At 38.5% G+C, this 24,915-nt stretch overlaps 1 protein-coding gene across 1 annotated transcript; it reads right to left on the bottom strand.

Annotated features, from left to right (window-relative positions):
• Positions 1–6,031: 6,031 nt before the first annotated feature.
• On the bottom strand, positions 6,032–21,809 carry LOC139739423 (uncharacterized). The gene is made up of 5 exons (XM_071650038.1): positions 21,291–21,809; positions 12,053–12,211; positions 10,008–10,267; positions 9,219–9,322; positions 6,032–7,001 (listed from the first exon to the last, which is right to left on the bottom strand). The coding sequence occupies exons 1-5, from the start codon at positions 21,403–21,405 to the stop codon at positions 6,410–6,412; spliced, it is 1,230 nt and encodes a 409-aa protein (XP_071506139.1). The 5' UTR covers positions 21,406–21,809; the 3' UTR covers positions 6,032–6,409.
• Positions 21,810–24,915: the final 3,106 nt, after the last annotated feature.

The following is a 24,915-nucleotide window of genomic DNA, read 5'->3' as shown; positions in this document are numbered from 1 at the left end:
ATGAGTGAACATTCTTTGACACTTTCAGTTGTTGATAATAGATCGAAAATGACGTGATGACGTGTGTGCGGGTGCATTTTTTCTTCACAAAAGCAGGAAAAATTCGTCATAATCCTGCTCGCCTGGACTCACTCAACACTGGATTTCCTTTGTATCATCGCGACTTCAGACTTGAAAAGTTACTGAACACTACTGGAGCATTGTAACTATAATCATGATCGAATAAAAACGACGAAAATCAATTGAAGACTTCGCGGTATTTCGTTCCAAATAACCTTTAAAAGACTGTACTGAATAACATTTCAAGTAGGTTTTTATTCATGCTACTAATGACGTTTTACATGATACAGGTGCATATAATTCGCTATGTATCATGACGTATGATGTATTTTTGACAGCTGCAAAATTGCACGATGTTCTCCAATGTATAAGGCGTTCTCTGTTCGTTCGTGCCTTGGAAAAGAATAAGTGGTTTACGTATTAATTGTATGAAGAAAATGACACAATATCCTATCTCTAATGTGTCTTTATACATAAGTGCATATAATATGTGTAGATTATTTAGTGCTTTTCAAGAGGGCCCCGCCATTATCAACGTTGCCAGACACCATTCTTTTTTTTTTTTGTACTCCTGGGTCAGGTCAAAGTGATATAATTGGTGTTGAAAAAATGGCCGACGACGTAAGGACTGGGCAGAATTAAAACTTGAAATCGCCGATAGAAAGTCCACATTATCACTGCCCGACCTCCATCCCTCCAACCCTCGAACGATGGTAATAAAACTCTATACAAATACTTGTTTACTATATACGATACTCGTATTACGGCAAAGAACATTTTTCTGTCGCTTCATGCAAACGGAAGATCGGGATTGTGGATGAATAGGAGAGTACTAGATCACCGATACATTGTGGAAAATTAGGAAAGCTTGACTCATTTCGGTTGGGCAGTGAATTCAAATAAGTGACTCTATACCCGGTAAATTTTTACCCGTGCAAAGTTATTTTCACACGAAGTAAAGTTGACCTGAATGAAACGTCACAGAACGATAAATAGGCCGTTTCCTTCCTTATATTGTCCTTTGTTCCGAGCTATAATAGCGTTCTCTTCAGTAACACTATACGAACCAAAGTGAAAGATTGCCCTCAGAAAGCTGTTAAAGATTTAGTTTGTTTGTTTATTTGTTTGTTTTAAAGTCCCGTTGAACTTTACTTCGCAATAAAAGGCCAGCGTTGAAACATTCTTATACCGTCTATCGCTGTTGAAGCCATACTCAACGATGCTACTCATAACATACTGGTTGTGGAATCACAATCCTTTTTGATGCTGATTCAATGACCGCCATACAACCACCAGATCCCAAATTACCCATTAAATTATGTGAAATTAGGCCTCTGTGCTGCACTTCTTGAAACAAAGTGCATTCTATCTATATATAATAATGGTGAAGTTGGAGGCTGAAAACAGAAAGTGAGTCGATGTGGGATAAATTCACCTGTTTGGCGGATTGGAAGCCAACTAACAAGCCTCATCGATTCTAAAATGTCAATTTTACGTACAAGTCATGACGCCTTCCACATCAATCTTGTTACCTATATGTCCTATCATGATTTACGTACTTCCTGACGATCGAAATTATTGTCTGTCCGTTGCGTGTCCTTCTAAATGATTCACATAGCTCATAGCTCATGATACTATTTTCACTCAATACGTAGGCCTACAGCTTACGCTGAAGGGGGTATCTGACTGAGCGGCGAATGTTTGCGAGCGTGGCGAATTCTACAAGGAATTTTAAGTTTCGTCAGGGTTCGTTAAACAGTTACAATCAAATTTGTAAACAACTGCAAGCAAATTCGCAAACAGTTTTCAATGTCATAAACAGTTTTTTTTTTCTTGTCGCAAAACAATTTGAACATGTTAAAAAATTTGCTGTCAGTGAGATACTCCCTTTACCAAACGTACAGTCATGTTACACGCATATATATATATATATATATATATATATATATATATATATATATTTGTGCTTGTTTATAATAACCACTGGATTTTTACACTTTAATCCTCAATTATTACTAAAGTCAACACACACACATCAATAAAAACCAACGATCATAACAACGCCTTAGCGACCGCTAAGTTGAAAGAACTGTGTATACTCGAGGTTTCTATACCTACCTCCCTAACTTAGGCTTGTCTTAACACTGAATATTAATGTATGACAATGCGTGAAATCATTCAACCCTAATCTCGCGTGCCATCCGGTTTAGAACTTGTGAAGAATAAGTAGCCACTTTGATATATTATTGTGCATAAGGCCTACTCAATTAATGACTGGTCAATGTTGTCTAATGTCATGTATTGATATGAGTGTCTGATGTGATGACAATGACTTTGTTGTTATATGTTGCTGTTGCTGCTGTTGTTGTCGTTTTAATAGGAGAGCTATTATTTTCATTAGGAAGTCGTGCATTCTGCAAACAGGTTACATTTTCTAATCGATCAACAGCCAATTAGGATGGCAGCGAATGTTGTCTGTATTGTAGCAAGGCGCTATTATAGCTCCCAGCTTAAGAGTGGTTACAATCTGTGATTCAGGTTCATAAGAAGGAAAAGTGTGTGGTTGAAAACAAAATCTACTTGATGCTATGTTTATGGTAAATTCGTGCTCTTCTTGTGATAAAATTTGATCATTCAATTCCTAGTTTAGATGTTTTGTTTCCAGCATGTCTACAAAATAAATGTGGATTAACATAATACTTTTTCTTTAGACCGCGCTATTGAATGTCAAGGAACTTATCAATCAGACAGCGCTCCAGAAAATATAGGCATGTTTAGTTACAGGAATGTGAATTAGAATGCTTGCATTTGTGTTCCCTATGGTAACCAGCTACCACTGGTCACCATAGGGAATAAGCGGATATGTATAGAGCGTTTGAACTAAGAAACAATAACATATACAACTGGATATACCAATTTCTTCACCGTAACCAGAGTGTTAAACAAGCAGACTAGCTGCACCAGCTGATCATACCTAAATCTGGCAGAGATTCTGCTAAGAGCAATCCCTTTGTGCACACAGCTCTACGGGGAATGATGATTAACCCTTTCCAAGCTGCCTGGGTTAGAATACATATGGAGAGCAAGTGTCAACCGAAATCGGACAGTCTTCGAGAGTTAAGCTGCCAGTACACAAAGTCTCCTTGTTGCATCTGTCTCACTAAGCGTGCTAAGGGCCGAAAGGGAGGAAATTTGTCATCAGCAGATGTTCAGACACTTTTGGGAAAGTGGTCTGGCCGTATGCCAGCCAAGTAGAGGCTGCGTTAGGATGAGAACTGTTTTCCTCCGTGTAAAGAAGTTGGGACCTTACATCAGTTTATGATTTCCTTTCGTATTGTATTCTCTGTATAGTACATATTCCCAGATATTCTATACAAATCACACTTGAGCATACATGTATAACCAGTAAAACTGGAACGTAAATGTATCATATCGTTTGTAAGTTGAAATGAAATAGGTGCATTATAGTTTTATAGTATATATTTTACTGTTTGTAGCAAAAAATAAAAAAAAAATTTATGTACACATATTTTCAAGAAATTGCAGTTATTATTCATGCAATATTTCATTTCATGTATCACTTGTTTATGTCGTTATCATTGAACGTAATTTCATGTTCGAGTCTTTTTTAGGCATAGGCCTACATAATGCCTCCTTTTATGTCGTATTCACAGAAGCTCTGAATTAAACGTATAAATAATATTGTTGCTATGGGCATATCGTATTGAGATAAGATGTGCGGCCACAGAACTCGCGCTATATCTTTATTGAAAATAAATGTAGCGTGTGTATAACGCGACATACACATCATTCATATGAAAAAAAAGTAAAACACAACGGGAAAAACCTTTATGCTTTGACCGTGTTATGACTAGATTGAGGTTATATAAAAGTATGTAGATTCATATGATACTGTATTGATAGAATTACGTCAGCGACCGGTCAGTGTTAACGCCTGTAGAGCTTAAAATAGACGATTGACCATCGTGAAAACACCTTACGATATATGGGTAATGTTTTGCACTGATGTCAATGTTGTGTCTCATTTCTACTTTGAACACGATGCTGAGGACAAACTACTATGATCAGACATTTAGTCGTTTCAGATGCTTTCCCCTTTACCGTTTAGTAATGTGTTACTTCTCTAATACTTCACATCAGATCTATATGCTACAAATCTAAAAGCTGTTTTGATAAGGTAAAATGAAGAAATGTCCGAAACTTAAGTTTGAGAAAAAGAAAATACGGCATAAGAGAATTGACGATAACTTAATTTTAATTGTCATTGTCGGATAAATGTCTACCTTCCTCGAACCTATAGTTCGTGCCTTTTTCTTCAACCTTCTCGTCTCATTTTGGCAATAATGTTTGGACATTTTGTTACAAATGAAAATAAAGGAAACAAAAAGAGAGAGCCAATTTAGTATAAATAATTGTATGTGAGTAGTGTATTTTGTTCTTCTACACGAAGTTATGATACTCTCAACTTACCACAAATGTCGAATGCGCTTAGTCATCATATCTTTTACGATGATAAGATAAGGGAGGACGATATGATAATAGCAGCCTTTTCTGGGCCTTTGGTGCAGACTTTTATAGCTAATGTGTATAGCATTGTTAAATTCACTATATTGTTCTTCTTTGTAAAGAAAAGAAACTACCAGATAATGATACGTAACTGACAATGGAATAACGATTTGAATACCCATTGTTGTCAGACTCAAATCATGTTGTTATCTCTGGCTTCACTGAACGGACATCAAAGTTGTGATAAAACAATTTCTCTTTTTTTTTCAGTAATACTTGAGGAGGGGAAGTGCAATTCACCCAGGGAAATGATATTTACAGAAATCCGTAACCTGAGACGGATACGATGAGATATTTATAAGCATGTGTCTATCACAATACCTGTCATGACTGTGTGTGTGCGTGTGCGTGTATGTATGTGCGTGCGTGTGTTGTGTTTGTGTGTGTACCCGTGTGTCTGTGTTTTGTGTGTGATCGTTCGAGAGAACGTTCATAATGAGAATATACTGTATGTATGACAGGTGAGTTACTGACGCTAGATATTTATAACTGTTCAATGTTAGTATTATGTTCACTCTGTTTTCTTTTTCTTACATGTTCGCTGAAAGCTTCTCTGATTTGCAGTATCAAAGATTATATCATTCATGAAAGAAGAAATGCTATCAAATTACACGTATATTTAGCTTATTTATAGAGTCGTCTTTTTTCTTGATGTTGCCTAGAAGTAATATTATGTTTACATTAGTATCAAAGAAATCTGAAATCATCTCGACGATTTGGGATGATATATACTGGCTAATCACTTCATAAGTAAAGAAAAGTGCATTATGAGAAAGGTCAAATGAAAGTCATTGAGTTAAAAAAAAGTTTAGCTAGGCTTTAATGAATAAGATAAGAAAATCAACTTAACACACAAAACAGAACGAAAGATTTCATTACATTTGTACTTCAGAATAGAGTTAAGTAACAAATATCGGGGAGAATTAGTACTGAGATGATAGTAACTCCTCAAGTTTAAATTATCTGTTTTGTTGTAAATGTAGCCGGATTTTACCCCAAGAGTGTAAAACTACATACAATGCTATAAAAAACAACAACATCAAAACTATGGTCCACCATTGTAGTTCCGTCCGTCTGTTTTAATATTCTTTCTTTCTCTCCTCACGACATTCTCTTCCTCCTTACCGTCATTCTTTCCAATCATATCTACGTTTGTTTGTTTGTTTATCCAGCAAGCCAGCTTTTCAGCACTCTGATGCATTCCTTTATAGACAGAGACTAAAACGGCACCAAACTCATCAACAACGCAAAGATTTGACTTTTTTTCACACGGATCGTAGTCCCTTTGCATTTTCAGGGATAAATCACAAGTACACTGATAGAAATACAAGTCGGTTCATGTTGATACATTTCATAATACAACATTTTATTACGATGTCTTTCCTTCTTCACACAAACCGATGGAAATTGCTTCATCCATCATCATGTACATCATGAAAATACAATAATTTGGAGTAATGTTTGAGAATACTGTCCATTTATAGAAACAAGATAAGAAATTCGCGCAGTTCACATAATTATTACATATCATCCTTGTTGCTCAGCAACGTCTCTGCGGATATCCATCTCTTTTTATTAATATTCATTTCAACAATTAAAGGCAGTCTTTCTCATCCCTAGACTCATAACCACTGGACTGTTCGACTAGTACTTATAAATTCCACAGCTTTTCTGATGAATCTGTTCATATAATTAGAGCATCTTTCGATACAGGTAAAGTTCTCGTCCTTTTTGCAGGCGGCAGCGTCCAATGCGCTCCTGTTCACGCCATTACTTCCCTAACATCCAGTGGCTGATACTCCGCATTGTTATTCAAACTGTCCTGCTGGAGACTCATGTAACCACACGGCGGCGTCGGTCCCCGGGGAGGTTTCGGCGTCGTAATGATTGGCACGCTGTACATCTCCGAATCCATGGAACCGTCGTCAGATTCCTGATTTTCCATCTCATCTGGCTGAATGACTGACTTATCGTTGCCGTTATCATCGACGCGGTCAACGGTATCGCGTTCTTGTTCCTCGATCTCGGTGTAATTGTTTCTTTGAATTCCCGGCTTGACTGGATCACCGTGCTCGACGTCCATTTCAAACTGTCGTCTGCGCGATCGACCACCATTCTGACGCTTGTCACAAAAGCAGAAGAGCACAAAGATGACCCCGAAGACGAGGCTCCAGAAGGTCAGGCCGACGGCGAGGATGATGGTGATGAAATGCTCATCGTACCTGTACTCGATGATGTCGTAGTCGAGGGTTGGATTCACTGTTGAACCTAGGACTGGCTTCATGGGAACAGGATCTATGCTAACAGTCTTGGTTGAAGCCTCTGTCTGAAGTCTTGTTGTTGTTGGAAATGACGTCGTGACTATTGGGGCTGGGGGAAAAAATTCAAGCAAGTGAAATACATGTACTTCTCATTGTAACTGACTTAAAGAAAAAGACCACAACAACATACACATGTATAGTAGAAATGGCAGTCATTTTTACCACGACAAGAACAAGAACGACAGCAATTTGTACTGAAATAAGTATCACTCCTTAATTGTCATTCTTGTCCAAATATTATTAATGCATTTCCCGACCATGGCACTGTTGTCACCTCTGTAACAATAAATACAGACATCTTGAGTATAGCTTCTTATACATGCATTAATAATATTTGGACAAATTGACCAACAACAGTGCAAAGCGGATGTCTTTACGTTGTGGACAAGGGTAGGGTTTCGAGATGTTGATATGTTTTGAGAAGTACAGAAGAAGTACTCGTATATGACAGCTTCTGCAGATCATTAAAAAAGGGGTGGAAAGAAAATGGCGAGTCTTAGCGCAACGTATTGACCCGTGCTGATTGACAATGACGCAGTAATGGCTACGGATAAGAGTTCGCAATATGTTGTTCCTCATGATGGAAAAACAACATTGCGTTTGCTGGATTGGCATTTAGGAATTTACCTACAAAAGAGACCAAGTTCTTGTCATGATAATTGCTCTAAAAATTGCGAAATGATGAGACACAAGTTGATTATTTCATCAAGTGAGTGAATTTACTTCGAACGAGAGCTCAAACTTGGCATTGTCTTGGGCACTCCCGATATAAGTCGCGGGATATTGTCAGAAATAATGTGTGCGATAGTGATCTCAATGACCAGAGTGGGTCGAACTGGTAGACTACAAAAATATACGACCAGCTAAATATGTCGGAATCGCCGACCAGATCGAGTACGCCGGAGCCTGGGGAGAGATTTTACAGGTCGGATCGCAGCATGAGGCCCGGTGTAATTACGTTCACCCCAGCAAGCCGGCGCTGCTACGCCCTGCGTGCGTTGGTCCGTAGAGAATGTAGTGACGTCAGCTGACGAAAATTACGTCATGACATCATGCATTCTTTCCTCCGATGTGGTTTCACCACATCGAATCAAACGCCTTAGATGTCATTTCATTCTTGTTTTTTACGAATGACGAAAGAACACCGGGAGTGCCGAGAGTGTATTCATAATTTCACGGCGAAAAAAAAAAGTTATATATGAATCATACTTTCAGGCTCTTGGTAATCAACAAAGTTGGTCCAAACAGCGAACGGAATAAAAGTGCAAACATCCGTTTCCTAGCCGCCTGAAACAACTGCTTTAGGCGAACGTATTAATTCGGGGTTTTGTGTATGTGTGTGTGTGTGGGGGGGGGGGGGGATGAAAATTTCTTTACATCGCATTTTATCCACTGTCCATTTAATATTTCTGTCTCTGGTACCCTTCCACCCGCGCCGAATGTAGGAGGATCACTTAATGCGGAATATTACCTACTGCCGGAGAGGGATAAAATCCATACCAATATTGTTTGAAACATCTGTTCCCTACCTCTACATACACAATCATGCAAAAAGTGTCATTGTGAAGGTTAAGTGGGAGGGGGGGGGGGGGGCGGGAGTCTTCTGTAGCTATTTGCTGTTTCAACGTAATTGGCCAAAGTGAACTTTTTTTCTCCAACGTGGTCTCACCGAATCAAATCAAAAGCCAAAGCTGCCGTTTCATTTTTTTTTTGTCTTTCACGAATGACGAAAGAACACAGGGGGTCCCGAGAGTGTATAATTTCACGACGAAAAAAAAAAGTTATATGTGAATCATACTTTCAGGCTCTTGGTAATCAACAAAGTTGATCCAAACAGCGAACGGACTAAAAGTGCAAACATCCATTTCCTGGACGCCTACAACCATCTTTTTAACCTGACGTATCATTTCATTTCTTTTTTTAAATGAGAACTTCTTCCACCCTACATCGCATTTTACGCACGGTCCTTTTGATATTTCTGTCACTGGTATCCTTCCACCTGCGCCGAATGTGGGAGGATCACTTTAATGCGGGATATAATAACTACTATAGTTATACCGCGGACAGGGATCAAATCCATACCATTATTGTTTGAAACACTTGTTCCTAACTTCACATCCATATTGATGCAATCAGAATGTCGTTGTGAAGGTTGCGGGGGGGGGGGGGGAGTCTTCTAGCTATTTGCTGCTTCAACATAATTGTCCAAATTAACTTTTTGTTTTAATGTATTGATTAATGAGAAATGATCAAGCATATATACCTTCGGCAAAGCAGCTTCCATTAGTAACTGTGATATCATCAATAGCGATGTCCGACCAGAAGCCATTTCCCGGCTTAGCCTCAAAAGAGAGCTAAAGAGAATATAAAACTGGTATTAATGATACTATACTTACATCTAAATCCATCCAGTTACATTCTACAGAAAAAAAATATCACCATCTTTCCCGAAAATCGAACTTGTTATTTTCACGCCATAAGTTGTGATGACTCATTGGCGAGGCATTAGCCTGTGGTGGTGTCGCTACATTGTTGTACTTTTTTGTGTCTTTGAAGATTGAATCATTTTCATTTCAATATGATTATGTTTGACGCAGTGCAAACTCTGTATCTTCATTTATAGGCCTAAATATACACTAAGACTTCGTGGAACTAACATCTATATCCCATGCACGGTCTCTTTTATGTGTATTATTCTGTCGTTATACATTTCATATTGTTGCGTTGTGTTTGTTGGCAATACATGTATTGTACTATTACCTGTTGACATGTCCACGTGTTAAGATACAACAACAACAACAACAACAACAACAACAACAACAACAACAACAACAACAGGAACAACAACAGCAAACGCACTGAGTATTACTTGTCGGTAGATACCATTGTGTTTGTTTCTATTAAAAAATGAGTTCAGAGAATAAATGTACTATCGTTTCCTGATTTCTGCAAACTAAAAGAAATAAGAAAATTGAACGAATGAATGAATAAATACATAAATAGATAAATAAATAAACAAAGATACGGATATCACCACACCTTGCAGCCGTTCTCACAGGGGACGTCGATACTGGTGTTCAGCCACTGGTTGCCTTGCTCCCAAAGCATGGACCACAGGAGTACGGGCTTGTCGATCACCGTTTCGTCGAGGACGTGGAGGTTTAGTTGACCGGTGTCCTCCCCGTACATGTGGTAGAAGAACTGGGCACAGTAGGTGGGGCGTGGAGCCAGCGGGGGACTGATTAAGTGGGCGGAGTTCCAGGCGTGCACGCCTGTGCCTTCTATGTACACGTAGTGTCCTGTAGCAGATCACATGGAACAGACGCAAAAACAAAGGTGAACGCACTTAGGAAACGTTCATTCAAAATAAGCGGTTCGAATCTAAATTATTTGACAAAGCAGAAAGAAAAAAATACACACATAATGTATCTTCATCATGTAAGCTTCAACGCGAAATAATCGCGTGTTTGTTAATATTTGATTTGATTTGATTTATTCTCTGTATGCCACTTTTCAAGTACATCAATTTGCAGCAATTTCATTAACATTGTACAAAATAACAGTAATACGAATATTCTGTAAATATGTGGCCTGGAGCACATACAGCTGTAAAACAGAGGCTTACGGGGCAGTCATTGATATAAGGGGAACGGATATCAGATGGTTTGTTCGAGTCTTCGGTTGTTAGTTTCCTCGTTTTTTATGTTTGTTTCCTATTGGGGTTGGGTGCCATTTTGGCTTGCAACGTAATAATCTTGAGAAGATACGAAACTCGTTGGGGATAATTAAGTAGCGTCAAAATGGTCATAGTGTAACAAGTGTATTACAGTGAGATTATACACTGCAGCATCAGAATTTGAATTTAGGGTTAGCGGGTAGTCCCTCTTCCTTGTATTCAAAAAGATTATTGGATATGATACATGTGAGAATGTGAAGACCAGGCGGAGGGTAGAATTCTGGGTAATCCTAATAATAATAATAATAATTGTTTTGGATATAAACTCCAAATTTTATTGTCCAAGAATGGAAATTCATTTTGCCCAATTGATCGTGGGCCCGGCAGCCACTGAGCAGCGCCAGATCGACGTTGCTCTAATCTTTTCAACTGTTGAACGGCAAACAAGGCAGCAGCAACTCCCATCTTTTAACGTCTTTTGGTATGACGCGGCCGGGGTTTGAACCCATGACCTCCCGATTGTGAGGGCAGCCGCTCTACTCACTGAGCCAAAATCCTGGCAGTGTATGATTATGATTTTGCCAAGAAAGCAAGTTGAGGAAATGTTCCATCACTTGAATAACGCAGCATATTGCGCCCAACTGGACTACATTCAGGAGCAAAGGATGAGTTAGTGCCACCAAGGAGGTACTAGGGAGCGGCTCCTTGGTGCCACACTATGGCCCCTGAGAGGACTTCACTCAGCAAAGATGACGGCGAACCGAACCCAAAGTAGTCATGGATGACTGACAACTTGACCGAGAACAAGCCCTCACTGCCAAATTCCCAAATATCAATAATAGGAAATTGGCAGGGGACATAACTCACAAAGGAAATCCTGTATTCCTTCCTTCTACTCCAAAACAGGATGACATGCTTTATGAACAAATAATAATGATAAAAAACAACAACAACCCATCACCAGCACAGATGTTTTCATATTTAAACATTATTCCATCAAAATAGGGCCCTGCGAATGCATTAACCAGACCCGACTTAATACCATGTATAAGTACCGGGTTTTAATTTTGATACGCATAATTATGAATTTGACATAGGCTTGCGTGAACATGAACATAATTTCAAAGTCAACATAACGTGTAAGTGAAACTGAACACATTGCGTTAAACTGCGTACATACTGGTGTATACTGAGCCACATCAATTTCTTTGTCACGTTTTGTGGAGTTTCCTAATTTGATTACGATTATTTGTCACAAATTGTTCGTAATTATTCAAAATATTAGATCCGATGCACGCTACAAGCTATGATTTTAAATCGATAGTTCTAAATTCACCACTTCATACGCTTCATTGGCTATCCTTGAGCCAGACTAACTGCCCGACAAGAAACGAGATCCCTACCATACCTGTTCCATTGGCACCGATGGTGTGGTCGTGATCGGGACCAGTCTTCGTCGATGGTGTCGGCCCTGATCGTCTCCTCCAGTTGAAGTCGTCGCGCTCACTTTGGACATAGCCGCACAGGTCCTCCGTTTCGAAGTCGCACGATCCGGCAAATTTCACTTCTACGAGAAAAGGAAAAACAAAGCGTGAGCGAGTGTGTGTTTGTGTGTGGTGGGGAGCAAAAAGAGAGGCATATATATATATATATATATATACATATATATATATATATGGACAAAGACTCAGAAAGACAGAACGCTTCAACCATTCCAATACTTGTTTGAATGCATGGTCATTATCTGAACAGGGTTTTATTTCGCGTTGATTTTAACATTGATGAAGCAATTAAGCGCTTAGTATAATAGAGTGTTTGATTACTAGTATTATAATCTTATTATCGTTTATTTATTTTCTTCTTCATCCCCATCGAATACGATGTCTTTATGATGCAGTATCGTGCGAAAAATATGAATGTACAACAATTGCTGCAGTTATAGGCCTACTATATTTCTAGTGCATTGACGACATTATGTTTTTGAGAACTTTATTCAGAGAAAAAACCCCAGATGTTTTCATATTCAAACATTATTCCATCAAAGTGAGGCGCTGCGAACGTATTTCTAATATACACCATCTATTGTCGGTCGTCAGTATGCCAGGAAAAAATCTGGAAAAATAATTAAATAACCAAACAAGTCCCCAAATCCAATCCAATCCAATCCAATCCAATCCAATCCAATCCAATCCAATCCAATCCAATCCAATCCAATCCAATCCAACCCAACCCATTCCAATCAAATCAAATCGAACTAAATCAAGAAATCAGTCATGAATTATCTTAAAATTTCAGTGTTGGATACTGGTACGAGTGGTAGTAGGCACCTATATACCATATCCTTTTCTTATTATCTTGCTTCACAAATTGTGTCCATGTTTTTCATCACTGCTAATCACATGTTGTCGATAGGTAAAATGCCAGGTGAGAATTGACATCACATGACCTTCGTGACTCTAGCCAACGCCCTTTTACAATCTAATCTCCGACCGTGACCTCTTATCCACACAGCGATAGCCCCACTGGCATTCAGAACGAGTACATTCACCTTTCACTAACGTGTCATTAACGTGGCATTAGAGTTTCCACTACACTCTCAATATCAGCAGCCAAATCGCTATTTGATAGTAGAATCTGGCCTAACGCGCCCGTCTGTGGTTCATTACCATCAAACCTTGACGGATTGTTTTAGCGTGTAAACCGCAGTTCATACTGCTCACTATTGACAGTGTTGATTTTTGGTGGTTAAAAAAAGTAAACTCGACAGGGTGTCGGATTTCGACAAGTCGTCAGTTCTTTCGAGCTCACATAAACACGAATATTATGTCAACATAGTACTTTCACTTTTTTTAACGAAATAACGACAGCAGTTCTAAAGTGCTATATAGAATGAGAGATGCTGATTGAACAATTCACAATAACGAGTTTAGCAATAATCCCACGTTGTTCCCATCGACAAGCTAAGGATGTATAACGATAACACGAAATACACAGATGTCCATTGTCCAAGTGGACGTTTTGTTTGTTTGTTTGTTTGTTTGCTTGTTTTTGTGGCAGATTTTAGAGTGTTGACTGACGTATGGCCAGCGTATGGCAATGAAGCAATACTAAAAAATCTTACCATTTTCCTGTTTTATTAATATTGTTTTATAACTTACAAGTCGCATTACTGTTACAATGGTTGGGGGATTCTAAGATTTGAGTGCTCACAGCAAAATGCACGGATCAAAATAGAAATCTGCATGACACGAGACGGAAAACGTTAAGCCCTAGAGGGTATAAAAAGTAACTGAGGAAGAATAAATAACCCTAAAGAAACAAGAATACCATGATATTTGTTTTTATGAACGTATTTCATATGTATTTTATAGTATTTTTATATTTACATTAGATTATTTTACCATGGAGCTATAGCTCCGTGATTTTACACAACAATGAGGTGTACCACTATACTCTAGTATCACACTGTATAATCTTGACGTGAGTTATACGTATGTCTTGGTAGGCCAGTGATCACATTTCATTTTCCTTGCACCAGGTGACGACATGGATGCAGAAATAACACAGTTTTCTTTTTATTAGTCTGTTAATAATGGCAGCATCTCCTTATCAAACAAAGTGGGAGGGTACTTCTATTCTTGTCCGAGCTTTGTAATATAAGTCAAGAAGTGAATATAACATAGGGGGAAAGAGCTAATTTCCGTTCTCCGTTCTACCGTACTGACCCTCATGCGTGACACACCGTTTTCGATCGGAGCGAGTGTAGAATAGCAATTAAGTAGACAATATTCGTATAATCCTAAAAGATTTCAGGCAAGAAAAGTTATTGATATCAATGTCAAATCACAACTCATTTAAACTATTTAAAGAAGTGAATAAAAAGGAAAAGGAATAGGGACCTATTCCTCAAAAACGGGTATATTTTCATCAATTTTTTAAAATCATTTTTTTTCTAAAGATCTGAAGATCGACAGAGTTGTCAGAGGAAGATGAACTGTGTGTGGCAGCCGTGCAATGGCAGTTAATCAATCAAAGTTAATCTTCTACTAGTATTTTGCTTTTCTACATGTATCTACGATCACGTGATCGTGAAACGGCATTTTGGAGAAAGGCTGATTGGAATTAACGGAATACCGGTTACAGGAAATCAGGGTCTTTTGAAATGCTCAGGCCCAGACCAATGCGTAATGTGGATTAACTTTTGGCAAGTGACATATACACCGATACTCCCCAAAGAATTAATACATTGCTTCCTATACATTTCAGTGGTGGGGTCTTCGTATAGAACACTTTATCTGGCGTATGGAGTCCCTCGTGCGTTCCAACTCTGGCAACCCGGGAAAGCAACTTTCAAAAGAATAGCACGTTCATTTCTCACGATAATTTAATCGGTTTTAATTCTCATTGACGACTGTTATGCATGGCACACGTCGGATAGGTAATTCCTTCTCTAAATCTCACGCTTACAAGGTTATTACTTCCACTTGTAAATAACTTGCCACAATAATGGGAAGTTCCCAACTTCCGACAGCCACCCGACCGTGCCATGCGACTTTCACTTTCACCGAATTTCAAGCCTGGGAGATTTAAAAAGCTGCAACTACTGACAAAAAAAAGAGAGAAAAGATAAATATAGTTGTATACAAGTTGTACAAGAAACAGAAAATATCCAAATGGGGCCAGCAAGATTTATAACCCCAAATTCTGCCTGGTGTCTATACATTTAGAATTACATCTCCCTAACAGGTGTAGGCTTGCACCTTGTGGCACTGTCTTCATAAGGAGATTTGAAATTATTGTACTGGCAGCAATAATAGCAGTTTCAATATATAACGTCAGACTGAAAACATTTACCATTCATATGTAAATACAGAAGTTGTTACCACAGTTAATTATTGTAAGCATTTGCTTCTTGAAACTCTAATGACTCGGGCCTCATAATGGAGGATAACGGATCTTAGTTATAAGAAAATGAAACAAACAAACAAACAAACAAAACGGCTGTACGTGGTATAACTCCGAATCATTTTAAGTGCATAACCGCGCCGACTACCTGACGATGTATTGTCATCTTAACAGTCAGTTACATGCTTTCAGATACCAAGCGCACGACAAAAGTCTGGGAACTGTTAAAACCCTGTAATTTGTAACTACCACCACCATTTTCTTTGGGTAACAATAAATTCTTTGTTATGAACTATTATAGATACAAAAGTTAGCGACAAATCTGCAGGGCAAATTGCTTTTATACACTGTCGGTGGCTGTTTGAAGCTTCATCGTACCAGACAGGGTTAATTCATGTCGTTGGAAATGATTGTAGAACGATGTGACGAGATGAAAACCGCAATGCAACTCTATCATGGAGAGCAGCGTGATGTCCGCCATTAGGTGGTGTCAGTCTCGCGCTAGGAATCACCTTTAATAAACCTCACCGTAGGGAGGAAGAAAGAAAGGGTGGGGCTCAGGGATGAGAGAAAGGGTTGTACCCAGATGAGGTTATAGCGACAAACAGCTTCATCTCTGTGATAACTCTTTGATTGGCCTGATCTACTTTCTACGGAACGATGAAGGTGCCTCGCAAGGAGCGTCTAGTCATTGTTATACCCCTCGATATCCCTGCTATTTTGCCTATTATTTATGTCATTCGGCTTGGAATGTTTACTTGTTACTAACTGATCTAATCTAATCTAGTCTAATCTAATCTAATCTAATCTAATCTAATCTTATCTTGTCTTATCTAATTTAATCTAATCTTGTATAAGATATAATATTACATATCATGGATTACTAATTGATAGCACCCCCCTGTCAATAGATGCCATCTGCTTGTTACAGTGGATATTCTGGCTGAATTATCTTTAATAATCAAATCACTTAATCTCTTAATTTGGGGTAAAATATCACCTGTAACCGTCATTGTATCACGAAGATACAATGAAAGTCGCTTAAACAGAGAGATTGGAATGGTGATATCCAGTCTGTACATACGATTACATTGTACTTGTACCCGACATGATATTTACAAACGCGGCAAACTGCACAGGGAGTTCCCGATTGTAAACGGACATAAACGTTGTACTTCGTCGTCGACTCAGGTCAGGTTAACTCGACCTCAAAATGCCCAAATATACAGTGCTATGGAGGATGCGTTTGTGCTTGTGTCGTTGGTATACATGCACTGTATGGCACGCTCTCATGACGTGCATAAACAGAGACGAAGATGTTGGCCTCATTTCATCATTGTGAAGTTTATTCGCTATATCTTTTATGAGTTTATAAGCCAGGACTGTTTTCGTATCAAATATGTATAATGTCGTGGATTGTCCGCGAAAACATGTATTAAATCATATATTTTCACTACTCATTCTAGTGACACGTCCGAAACAAAATAAAATCAAAAGCACGAGAAACTGAAGGGCACTATTATCAGCATTCGCTGAGATAATCGTCATTACAAAAATGATCAACGTGGAAGTTGCTTAGTTTGTATTTTGTTGCAATTATTCGTGATAATATTTTAATTTCTTCATGAAGAAACACAGTTTTGGTGTGAAAGAGATCTTATCGTTACTCAATTCATGCTGCAAATGTAGGTCTATACTGAGGAGAGAAACGATGGGTTCAGAATGTCATGTCTAATTGTCTATAATACAGTGTATTCTGAAATCATGACTCTTACTCCTATAGTACCATACTGAGAAGTCTCCGAGTCTATCATAATCAATATATACATTTTGTACATAATTGATAGCAAAACAGCAAAACTCATCTAATAGTCTAAAATGTCACTTATCAGTGGTTCATACATTGAAAGCGAATGCGCGTTTGGCATCATCATATTGACTATTAATCATCAAATCTTCATTAAGTCTAATATCAGGTTCGGAGGTTCTACAGTAGGTCTACGCTAACACCGGTACTTAAAATGTAAATAAAAAAGAATTCATATGTGGTTGATATGATGTCGCCACACTTAGCAATGTATAGATATGAGAAAACAACATCAACAAAATCGCTCTTTCTCTTCCTATCCTACAAAATCCCCCATCAGGTGCAAGTCATGCAAGATTGCTTCACTTCAAAGGGGAATCTAAAAAACAAAACAAAAACATATCATTGCTTAACCTGAAATGTGTGCGATTCATCTGTTATCGCTCGCTTCTACATGGAAGATTTAGCATTTCCTACACAAACGCCATAGCCCTGGTTATTTGAGATTAGGGGAAAATCATGTTGAGCGACAGGAATCGAAGGGGTGGGAAAGGGGAAATGAAGTGATTCCAGCTCGACCTTTCCAGTCATGGCATCTCCACTGATAACCTTACCGACTGCTGAAAAAGTCAACGACCGTCGGGATTCGCAGAAACCTCTTTGCTTAGGCGGAGTAAATAAGAGGATAGAGCCAAATGCCTTCTTATGTGCCAGTCGATAGTGAAGATGTTAAAAGCATGCTGATAATTAGCCTTTTAAGCAGGCCATCACGCAGTTGCTAATACTGACAGTCGTGAGCGAAGAACAAGCCAGTTTGGGGTTCCAGTTTGAGCATGAGCAGAAAAAGGTTTTTGTTCTGATAGAGATGTCGGTTTTTAAATTCAATGAGATAAGCGTCTGTGATGTTATCTAATTCATGAAATCCTTACAAATTGTACTTGCCAGTACATCCAACTGACATCAAGCCTGGTATTTAGCAATAATAAATTGAGTTTATTGATAATGCATTCAATGCATTCAATGCAAAACAACGAAATGGATGCTTACCGTAGGTGTTGGCTGACGAATCATTCGATCTGGTCTATACACAGGTTTATTGTGGGTTTTTTTACATGAGTTCCATATAGGGCATATTGCTATGTTGGGTAAGCTGATGCATTATGTCGCTTTTAAACGAGTGAAGTTCCTAACCATCTGAGAAAAAAAAAGTCATTTTGTGCTAATGTGCACATGAGCTAACTCCGAACTGGCTTACTCCTACAGACTGTACAGAAGCCAAGCCAAGCGCGTCGCCTCTTTCTGGATCTCGACTTGAGCTAGTGGCTTGACTAGTCTCGCGTAACAACCTCTCTGCTTTAACACTCCTCTTCTAATCACAATATACTGCGGCAGGACCTATAATGATGAGATTATTCACTATATCCACAATATGGGCCAGAATGTGATTGCCATCACATTCAGGTCAACCTCACCTCTGACATCCATTCTGAATCTGTACACTAACTGTTGACTAAGATATTATAGGCATAAAAACATCATATCTATATAACAAAATCTTCACTAAAAGAAAAAAAAAGATACCATCTCACCACAACAAACCCGCCACGACAGCAACGAAATTATGAGTATTGTTGGAAAAAATTACACTGTTATTACTGACAACCCTTGGCTTCCTGGACACAAGCTGTTTAGGCTATGCGATAGCGTTTCCCTTTCCATCGGGAAATACTATATACGGCCTAAATACGCCTACTGACTGCGGCACGTTTTATACTTTTTTCTTTTTTTTTTGTTCGAAACAATGTCCCAGCTTCACATGTTAATTTCGCAGACAAAAAAAAATGCAAACAAAACACACAACATTAAACACTGCTGTAAACAGATATTACGTCATTATACGTTGTGCGACAAGTTGAGCTGATTTTTCCCTTCATACTTGGATATTAAGGAAAGAAGTAAATTTGACTCAGTTTGCTCCTAATTTTTACAGCGTGCATCCTTTCAGACTTGTGTGAAAATCTTAATGTAATCAATCGCTTCGAAAAAGATAAATGAATTTCCTAGCCCTAATTCAATCACATAAACGTTTTTGACATGGTGATTGCAATACTTGGTTGGGCGCAAGAGTGGAAAAGGCCATCAATGGGAAGCTCAAATATTGATTATGTAATCTTGCATCAGGGTGTTCATTGCCCCAACGATAACGATCATGCAATATTTGCTATATAGACATTTAATCGGCGTGTTGAGTGATTGGTTTGGACAAAACAATATTTTAAAATAGATTTATGAATGATTCCCCTTTAATTTCAGTATCGCCTAAAAAACGACTCACAAAGAATCAACAATTTCCAGCTACGCTTTGAACAGATACCATCTGAGAAATCTATGAACGTCCATACACTGACATGACATACCCAATTAATTATTTGCTTAGTCCCATGCATTCTAATACTATATTCTTTTCGGCTTCCTTGAGAAAAAACTTCAGGTACACTCAGACAGGAAATTGACTATTTAAATATTGTTTCGAGTTCGAGCAAATCACCTGAGAAACACAAGCGAGTCTGTTTTTTTTTACTACACTTATTAAGACAATGGGTAATGAACTTACTGAAGTTTTTATATCGATACCAGGGATTACGTATATCATCAGCACTTATGCACTTAGTATGGTAGTTTCGCTACGTGCTATACTACTCGAGCTGCAGATCATATGCATCTTGACTTTAATACAGTTTCAGAGGGGACCGTACAGTGGCCAAAGTCCAATTAACGCAGTAAATACTAAGCCCCACATCGCACAGATAAGCAGCGTAATATTGTAGCCTACTAGATTAACTCTGTACTATCAAAAATTACAGACATCCATGTACTAAAAAATATTTGTATTTTCTGTATTTAAAATATCGATGACTTCCATGTTGCTGTAGCTTTTTAGGTAAGACAACATAAGTGATAAGTGGTTGTTTTTGTTTTTGTTTGCCAAATTAATAACTATTTTGACGAAAGAATTATTATCTCCTATACACACTTCCTGTGTATTTATCATGAAAACTGATATGGAATTAAAGAAAAAAAATACACACACACCGTTATCTCAATGGTAAAGTAGTTCTGTGGCGCTGAGCCGAATATACCCTGATCAAACATTGACGAGCAAGCATTAATAATGAGGCTCAGAGTCAGAGGCAAACAATACGTCACGGGTAAAGAATGTATGAAAGCCAAGTGCGGGGCAGTTTTTAGAGAGGCGAATGGCTGATGTTCTCACGATGTTTAACGTGCACGAGAGGTAAGGATCAACAAATGCGGTTAAATCTACACAGACGATCGTCATGAAACAATGAACACGCACCTGGTCATGCTATGTAAAAAGTATACACCAATCGTCCTTTGTCTGTGGTGTATAAATATTTCTCCGTGATGTTTTTGCACAGACTTTGCTTTGCAGTGTTCTGGCGTGAAGGTTTTCACATGCGGAAACAAGCATATCCATTGAATGGATGCAGAGCGAGTGTGTATTTAACAAAGAAAGTTTGCATACAGGTAGAGATTCTTTGCCATCAGAACCTAGTGATAAGTTGTTCAATACATAATGGAGAACAAAACTTTGATTTTCTTGAAAAGGTAACTTTAAGGAATTGAATTTGAAAGCAAGTTAAAGGAACTGAAACTCCACGCGTAGATGAAAAGAAATAATTGAAGAATGGCGCCCCATTCACTTCGCGTGAATGGCTTCCAAATTTAAAGAAAGGTGAACAATTTTGAAGTTAGTATTATCTGTCTCTCATAATAAGACTGGACAGTACATTTAATTAAAAAAATGCCATTTTAATGTCTAATGCCGTTCACTGAAGAATTTACTGGATAGTATACAGGGTTACCAGACAGAGGGCCCACACTAATTTGAAAATGCGACTTCGTGACTCACCCACGCTTGCAGAACATTCGGGGAATTGTTTGACCAGCAAACAGAACACGGACATTAGCAAACAGCTGAGTTTGCCGAGCGAGTATGCTGGATTCGAACAGGTCTCCGCTGCCATTATTGCACCTAGAATTTACGAAAAATTGAAATTAAAGCCAGTTTATATCGTCTGTCAGTCAGTCGACCAAGATCCCCGGTGCTAGCTCCTGCGAGCTTGTCGAATTGAAACGCTTGTGTCAGACGGTCAAGTTCTCCACTCTCGCAGATGCACTCTTCGTAATAGAAAACCACCATACCAGACCTGGGCAATGATTTTGCTGCGAGTTACCTCCGCTTGCTGATTTTGTAAACCTCAATTTCTCGTTTGTGAACTATCCAAATAAAAATATCCGTATATTGAAGCACATTCCAGAACTATATAGACACAGATTTCCGTCGTTGCTATATAAGCTCGCGTTTCCCCTCCTAATGTAATAGTCCGATGATCGTCCCAATACGCTAGTCTCGCCGTGTCTGCATCAGCCAACGTCTGGATTGTGAATAAGCCGGCGAGAGCGGGGATTCTGAATTTATCGCGCGCATCGGGAAGTTGTTGCTACCTGAGTGATGTCCCTGCTCGCTCGTAGCTGTGCTGCTCAATGTTTCGGCTGTTGACATAACTGAGTCTTCCCCTTCTTGTGGTTAAGGATATAAAATAGCTGCTCCTAATCTGTTGTTATCTTCGAGACCTGCATATGATTTGATTCACACTCAACAGACCAACTATGGTTGAAAAACATCCGTTTCTGACATATGTTTTTGCTTCTTTCTGAACTCATATCTCTCACTCAATCTCTCATACATTTTTTCCCTTCCAGTGTCGGACATAGACCTACTGGGTGACTTCCGTAATATGATGCGGTCATTGTCTCGCGTGGGCTATTGTCTTCTTTCTTGTATTTGTTTTCTCTGCGCTGGAAGAAAGAGTTGACTAGACACCGCTTCTGTACTTCTCTCATGAATGAAATCAGGGTCAACCTTGAAAATTCGGGAGATCCTACGTTGTTATCGACAAGCTCAATTTCATGGAGTCTAGTCGGTCGCTAAACATAGACGGCCTGTAGCTGGAAACTTGAACATCCGCGCTTATCCTGCTTCCAGTCCGTAACTTTTACATTTAGTTACAAAGTCACAAACAAACGCCCACACCTACAGACAACCTACAACATTACCTTGTCTGTTGTTTTCGAGCTATCTGTCGTCACCACTCGATAACTACACTCCATTGTTAAGAAGGGAATTAAAAAAAAAAATCGAACTTAACCCCGGAGTATGTTGTCGTCTTCGACCAATCATGTTCTATCATGATATTACCTATAGTAATATGATTATGATAGAATGATTGTTTATCAGTGTTTATTTTCAGTTTTCCTTTTGTTGTTGTATAATTCTGATGTCACATATTATCAAAACGCTGATAATAATTATATGATTAATAATTATATAAAGTAAAAGTAATGGGGGCCTATAGTTATTATACATATATATATATATATATATATATATATATATAGATAGATAGATAGATAGATAGTTATATACATCTACATATAACTATATAACTATATATATATATATATATATATATATATATATATATATATATATATATACATATACGTAAGTAGAGTGTGAACTGCAATATGGCTGACAGTGCTCTGCACTATAGAAGCCCATGTAGTACAATATATAGTAGGATGGAAGGCGTTGCTTTATTAGTGACTTAGCTGGACAGTCCTTCCATCCTACTATATATTGCACTGTATATATATATATAGGCCTAATAATATATATCCATCAATTCGTTTATGATCTAGTAGGATTTCTAAGTGTATCAATATAGCTATCTGTCATATTGAAGTATCTGTTCAGTCATCTTGAATACTATCATATCCCTCTATCTATCTTTCTATCTATCTATCTATCTATTTATCTATCTATCTATTCAGTTGTCTGTTTATCTGACTGTGACAACGTTTGTGAGTTTGAAGATCCCATGGCAAAGGTGCGATTTAGTTTGTCTGATAATTAACTGACCATGATCATTGATACGTGGTTGGCATTCCAGCACAACCATCTCTTCCCAACCCTCCCCTCCCCCTCTATTTCTCTATCTATATCTCTTTTCATCTTCTTCAGATTATAGAGGATGCTTGACCTCGATTTCCAGAAAACTATACCTGCTGTCATTAATGTTTAATTTTCGATCTTGCAGAGTCGCCCGTTCATTATGCTCATACACTACGGTTCTTCGAATTGTTCGAATGCTCGGAAACGTTTCACGCGTCTACACTGAGGTCAATGTAATGATACTTGTACCTCCATACCCCGAAGTGTTACTTCTGGGGAGCGAGAAAGGGTGAGAGTTCTCCGCATTCTGACAGGCAGACGCCCGCCCATTACCATGGTAACCGATCACGTAAAAGGGAAGAATCGGAGACCACTAATCTTCCTGTTTATGAATGAAACTTGTCCGAGGCTTCCGCTCAAGTTGTAAAGCGAGACATCAAATTCCGTGGGTCGGGTTACTTGTGGCTAAGGTCGCGTGTAGTTCAATCCCACTCGCTCTCTTTGTCCTGGTGTTTTCCATGAAGGACTCGGCAAAGTCAACGCTCTTACTTTTCATTCAAAGACCTCTCAAACTGAAAATCTAGAGAAGGAAAAACAAGCACGTTCTATTGATGTAACTTAGATGACAAAAATATTTTCTTTAGTCAACAAACCATGAAGGTTTAATGTAAGCTGGTGAACATTATACATGGTTATAACTCTCCCTTCCGCAGTTACTAGTTTTGATGCTATAATGTGGGGTTGAGTGTATGTATGTATATTTGTATGTATGTATGTACATGTATGTATGTATGTATGTATGTATGTATGAATGTATGTATGCATGCATGCATGTGTGTCTACTATGTACATGAATATGTATATATGTAGGCCTACATGTATGTTTGTATGTGAGTGTGTATGTGTGAGTGAGTGACACTGTGTCTGTCTGTTTTGTGTCTCGTACTCTATATTAAATTTTCGTGGTATCAGTCACTGATATACCTCCTTGCGGTCACGTATTTCACAAACGCAACGTGAAATTTTGTTGTTGTGTATCTTAAGTGATTGCTCGGCCAGTTTTAAATGACAGCAAGTGTTCGTATTAATCCTTATAGCATGCAGCGGATACTGCGTAATAATTCATATTCATTAAATTCTTCCGTCGAGATGTTTTTATAGCAACTGATTGACAAAATTGCCCTACATCGACGTAAATATAAGCACTGAATTGATCAGTGTTTTGTTAGTAGCCAAGAAATCATGGGCGTACATACACTAATGGGCGTGAAACGCTGATCAATTCAGTGCTTATTTTTACGTCGATGTAGGGCAATTTGTCAATCAGTGGCAATGAAAACATCTCAGCGGAAGAATTTCATGAATATGAGTGTGATTGTTGTAGATGGGTTATGACCACGTCTACCTTACCACTGAAATCGTTGCTAAATATTCCATCATTACTCTTGCTTTTTCCTATAGGTGCTGTTTAAGGTGACTGAGTTGTTTGAAAGTTTGCATGATGTCTGACGAATTACAA

Source organism: Diadema antillarum, unplaced genomic scaffold (genome assembly GCF_040938485.1).
Source record: "Diadema antillarum isolate AM-2024a unplaced genomic scaffold, OU_Dant_1.0 seq00000798_RagTag, whole genome shotgun sequence".
Lineage (NCBI taxonomy): Eukaryota > Metazoa > Echinodermata > Echinoidea > Diadematoida > Diadematidae > Diadema > Diadema antillarum.
Note: the sequence above shows the minus strand (reverse complement) of the source record. Positions and strands in the feature narration are given on the sequence as shown.